Source organism: Asparagus officinalis, chromosome 3 (assembly GCF_001876935.1).
Source record: "Asparagus officinalis chromosome 3, Aspof.V1, whole genome shotgun sequence".
Taxonomy (NCBI): Eukaryota; Viridiplantae; Streptophyta; class Magnoliopsida; order Asparagales; family Asparagaceae; genus Asparagus; species Asparagus officinalis.
The window spans coordinates 71,199,370-71,205,189 of record NC_033796.1 but is presented as its reverse complement, the minus strand read 5'-3'; the positions used below and the strand labels follow the sequence as shown (position 1 = coordinate 71,205,189).

Here is a 5,820-nt window from a genome sequence, read left to right as displayed (position 1 = left end):
AAGCCGCCTACCTCTTCGGGGGAGAGATCCCCCCTCAACCACTCTTGGGGCCTTATGGTCGAGCTTGGCTCCTCTCCAGAGGGAGAGCTAGTAGACCCGCCCGTACCTTCTCGGCCTCAGAAGGTGAAACCTTTATAGGTTGGCCACTCAGAGGGATGATGTCTCGAAGAGATTACCCCTATATTAAGCCCTAGCATAGGATTAATTCTTCTCGAGCTGTCACCTCTCCTCAGAAGAAAGGATGCACGACTTTAGCATCCTTGTTAATTTCTAGCCAATTAGGGCAAGAAAGGATGTTGTCAACCCCGAAGACCCACACAAAATACTCCTTCCAGTCTCTATTAGACTCTGGAGCATCAGACACTAGCTTACAACTGCCAGTATACTGAAGGAAGTAGTTAGGATCCTTCCTCATCGACTTGGGGCCTTATAGAACAAGCTTGGCTCAATGTTGACCCGGTGGTAGATCACAAGGAATCTAACCAGTATCCCGATGGTGTTGGGCATAAACTGCGAAGGGGACACGCCAAAAGCAATGCACACATCCCTAATAAAAGGAATAAGTGGTAGCCTGAGCCCATACTATAGATGGGTGATGTATAGAAGTGACTTGTTTTGACCATGGTGGTACATAGACTCATCCTCACTCGGCACCAACAGAGTAAAGTCCTTGGGTAGGTTGTAGATCTCGTAATACATCTCAAGCTCTTAGTCACACATCTTCGAGTAGATTAGCTAGAGAAGATTAATCTTTTCTCTGTTATGACCAACGATGGAAGCCTGAGCAGCCATGGAAAATCAATGGAACTTTGTGGAGTCACTAGGATTCAAGAGACGAAGAAGTCGAGATTCTAGGGCAAGAGTTTGTGAAGAAATTCATCTTTTTCCATTGAAGATATATATAAAGCCAGGACCATGATCTACTATCTACAACATGGCTTCCCCCTCAGGTGATAATATCTTATTGTTTATAGTGTACTACTAACTAATGACATATACCAAAATAGTTGTCTTTTAGCATGAGTTTTGTTTCTCTATTTTTATAGGCATCCGAGCATGAGGAGAATGGTGATGAGCTTATGGGCGTTGAAAATGGTGAAGATAATTTAAACAGCGTTGATCCATATATCGGAATGGAGTTCTCTACTCATGAGGAAGCTTATAATTTCTACAATGCATACGCCAGACTTAAGGGATTTGGTGTTCGCAAGGGTCACACAGCTTGGTCGAGAAAGAAAGATGCAATCCTATCTAGAATATTTGTATGTGACAAAGAAGGCTTTAAATCTTTAAAAGATAAAAGAGAAGATGGTCGGAATGTAATTCGAAAGTTCGATACAAGATGTGGATGCAACGCAAGGATGGTTATTGGACTTGATAGAAGCACTGAAAAATGGGTGGTCCGAAAGTTAAACAGTAAGCATAATGGTCATCCATTAACCACCCCAACTCGGGTAAAGAAGCACTACTCACATCGGACACTTCATCGAGCTCAATCGACAAAAAGGTTGATAGATACTCTTGACAATCAAGGTTTACGGCCTTCTGCCATTTGTAAGGTTGTAGACGTTGCTCATGGCAATGAACAAGGCTCTCTCACTCAACAAGAATGCCAAGCACAACTTAGACTTAAACGAAGAAACAACGTCGGCCATGAGTGCGTGAACATAGTTCGTCAATTTCAAGAGAAAAAGGTATCTGATCCTCAATTTTACTTCGCACTTGATTTAGAAAATGATGGGACGATGAGAAGTGTTTTTTGGATGGATGGTAGGTCGAGGACTTCTTACTTGCAATTTGGAGATGTTGTTTGCTTTGATGTTACATATAGAACGAACAATTTAAAATTGCCGTTTGCACCATTTACGGGCGTTAACCATCATCGACAGTCTACTCTATTTGGGTGTGCGTTACTGGCCGATGAAACGGAGGAGACGTTTATATGGTTATTTAGCCAATGGTTAAAATGTATGTCGGGTATAGCACCAGTAACAATCATCACTGATCAAGATAAAGCTATGTGTGGTGCTATTCACAAAGTTTTTCCTAAAACTCGCCATCGCTTTTGTTCTTGGCACCTTCGTAGGAATGCCTTACAAAATCTTCAATCAATGCATAATGATTATGGTGAGGATGTTGGTGTAAAGTATAACAAATGGTATTGGAGTAAATCGGAAGAAAAATTTGAAAAGCGTTGGGAAGAAATGAGGGACAAATATGGTGCAGATAAAAGGAGTTGGTTAGTAAATTTATACAATCATCGAGATCATTGGGCTCCAGTGTATCTTAAAGACACTTTTACTGCAGGAATGACATCTACTCAGCGGAGTGAGGGAATTAATGCTTTTTTTGATCATTTTGTGAATGTAAATACCGAGTTACATGATTTTGTTAAGCAGTATGATAATGCTGTCAGAGCTCGCCGAGCCGCTGAACTTGAGCAAGATTTTAAGTCCACAAACTCAGTTCCTACATTGATAATTGAACATCCCATTGAAAAACAAGCTCGGGAGAATTATACGAAGAATCTGTTTACTATCTTTCAGAAAGAACTCAAGGATAGTTACTCCATGCTTCATGAAAAGTTGTCGAAGGACGGCGCAAGTGCTACTTATGCCGTTTGGAATATAGATAGCGAGGCTGAAAGCAAGAAGATAGTAAAGCATCATGTTGTTTTCGATACATCCAAAGAAAAAAGAATTAAGTGCTCTTGTGCGAGATTTGAGATGGAAGGTATATTATGCAAACATAGCTTGCACATTTTAGTAAAGAAGCAAGTATTAGAAATTCCATCAAGATATATCATGCAACGATGGACAATTAAAGCAAGACATGTTGGTTGCGGAGTTGTTAGAAATTGCATTACAAATAGTGAAGACCAACTATCTATCATTAAACATTGGGCCCTTAGGAGTAGATGTAACAAGGCACTAGAAGATACATTGACTTCAAGTACACTTCATGATAAGTTTAGTGCTTTTTTAGACTCATTTTTTGAAGAAGTTGAGAATTCCAAGATTGAGAAGGAACATAACGACAATGGAAATGAGAGCAATGCCAGCAATAAGATGCCTACTTCATCCATACCCATCTCTATAGAGGAAGCAACTCAAATCACTATTCGTGATCCAGATAAGCCTGTTGCCACGAAGGGACGACCAGCACATGCTACTAGAATTAAGTCGGGAGTGGAGATAGCACAAGAAAAGAGTATAAAAAAACAAAGATTTTGTGGGTTTTGTAAGGGAAAAGGACATTATATAACGAGTTGTCCTTTAGCTAAGGTATTATACTTAATCTTGATTTAATATTTTTTCAATGTCTTTGCATTTGTCATGATAAAGTTGCAATTTTTTTTGTAGAACAAAAATGTTGCTCGTGGAGGTCGAGAAAGTTAACGGCATCGCCAAAACAAAGTTTACGGAGGGCCAAAACAAAGCATGTGTTTCGGTTGAATGTTCACAATTTGATTTATTCACTTTTCCCTTAAGATTTATGTATGTATGGATGATAATGTGGTTGTATGGATTAATCATGTATGGATGATAATTTGAATTAATTTTTTCCCCCAGAACAATGAGGAACAAAACAGTATTAAGTGGGTACAAAACGAGCAATTAGTGGGTACTAAACTTGAATAAGTGGGTACAAAAATAAAATCATGGCATTATTAGGTACAAAGCTTGATTAAGTGGGTACAAAGCTTGATTAAGTGGGTACAATATTTGAATCCAGAGCAAAGAGGTATAAAAGGGTGCCTAAGTAGGTACAAAACGTGTATAAATGGGTACAAAACTTGAATAAGTGGGTACAAAATTTGCAGCAGAATAATGAGGTACAAAACATGGTTAAGTGGGTACAAAACTTGAATAAATGGGTACCAAACTTGATTAAGTGGGTACAAAACTTGATTAAGTGTGTACAAAAGTTTTTACAAGTAGGTACAAGGCTTGATTAATTGGGTACAAAACGTGTATAAATGGGTACAAAACTTGAAAAAGTGTGTACAAAATTTTGATTCCAGTATAATGAGGTACAAAACATGGTTAAGTGGGTACAAAACTTGAATAAATGGGTACCAAACTTGATTAAGTGGGTACCAAACTTGATTAAGTGGGTATAAAAGTTTTTACAAGTAGGTACAAGGCTTGATTAAGTGGGTACAATATTTAAGCAACGTAATAGAACTAACTCTGTATGTTCTAGAACTAACAAGAGGACAGCTAGAACTAACAAGGAGTGAGCTAGGGATATCATGACATAACAGAACAAACACTTGGGCTAGAAATAACGCCAGCACGAAGTAGAACTAACAGGAGATGGGCTTGAACTAACAGGAGGGCATCTAGAACTAACTAGGAGTGAGCTAGGGATAACATGGCCATCTCGAGTACAAACACTTGTGCTAAAAATAACGTGGCACGAAGTAGAACTAACTCGAGATGTGCTTGAACTAACAGGAAGACATATAGAACTAACAATGACTGAGATAGGCCTAACATGGGCCACAGAACAAACACTTGTGCTAGAAATAACGCCAACTTGAAGTAGAACTAACTCGAGATGTTCCAGAACTAACAGTAGGACAACTAGAACTAACTCGATAGGGGATAGAACTAACAGGTGGACAACAAGAATAGAACTAACTCGAGATGTTCTAGAACTAACAGTAGGACAACTAGAACTAACTCGATAGGGGATAGAACAAACAAGTGGACAGCTAGAACTAACACTTACTCTGCTAGGGATAACATGGCCCACCAGAACAAACACGAGATCGCATGTTAGCTCTAATCGATTTCATGTCAGTTCTAACCGTTGTGAATTCTATTACAGCTCTATGCGAGGTCAAATTTGTTAGGTCCAAACGATATCTTGTTAGTTCTAACCTATTTGTAGTCAATACTATTTAACATGGGCCACAGAACAAACACTTGTGCTAGAAATAACGCCAACTTGAAGTAGAACTAACTCGATATGTTCTAGAACTAACAATAGGACAACTAGAACTAACTCGATTTGTCAAATTTTATTTATCATTCTCACCATTGGAATATAATACTCTTAAGCTTTTAATATAAAGCTGTTGAATTGGATTATTAACACTTTGAAATATATATCTTTGCTTGTCATGCTTTCATTGCTATCATGTTTGATTTCAGATACCTATTGCTTGTGATTCCTCTTGTTCTCACTTTGGGAGTTTCTGGCATATGCAACGTGCAGTTTGTGTTGCTGGTTTAATCACAGAAGTTTTTGTTACCTATATGCATGGTGGGATTTGCTGCATCATTTTCATCTCAATCTGTTCAGATTTGTATTTGAACTCAGACTTTACACAAGAGTCCCTGCATTCTTCTCAAACTTTTGCATTACATTTTCAAACAGCAGATTACAATGTTTATGACAACAAGGGAAATACTAAATATTCCTAAAACAACAATACATTTCTTCAAGTAAACAACTTGTTGGTTTGCAAGCTTTAATTCTCTTCGCAAGTGCTTGGTTTCCACATCTTTAACTTGGGAAACTGATTGAGGAGAGGGACATTCAAAATTTACCTTACGCTGGTTGTTATCATGATGCTCTTCTGCCCACCTGAAATACTGGCATTGCCTATTTGGATAGTTGGCGCAGCCCCAAAAGTATTTGCCCTTGTTTACTCCTGATCTGCAAAGCTTTAGTGGTGTAGGTATGTTACAGTAGCACGTTACCTCTGCAGCTAATTCATGAGAGTCTTGGCTTGTTTCGATGTCGCAGCTTTAATTGCCTCTATGCTCAAGTATTTTTGCCCAGCTTTCTTGCAATTTTATGAGAGAA

General features: G+C 38.7%; 1 protein-coding gene across 1 annotated transcript; it reads left to right on the top strand.

Moving 5' to 3' along the window:
- On the top strand, positions 910 to 3,592 carry LOC109832331 (protein FAR1-RELATED SEQUENCE 5-like). The gene is made up of 2 exons (XM_020399739.1): positions 910 to 950; positions 1,047 to 3,592. Exon 2 carries the CDS (start codon positions 1,080 to 1,082, stop codon positions 3,306 to 3,308), a length of 2,229 nt encoding a protein of 742 aa, XP_020255328.1. The 5' UTR covers positions 910 to 950; positions 1,047 to 1,079; the 3' UTR covers positions 3,309 to 3,592.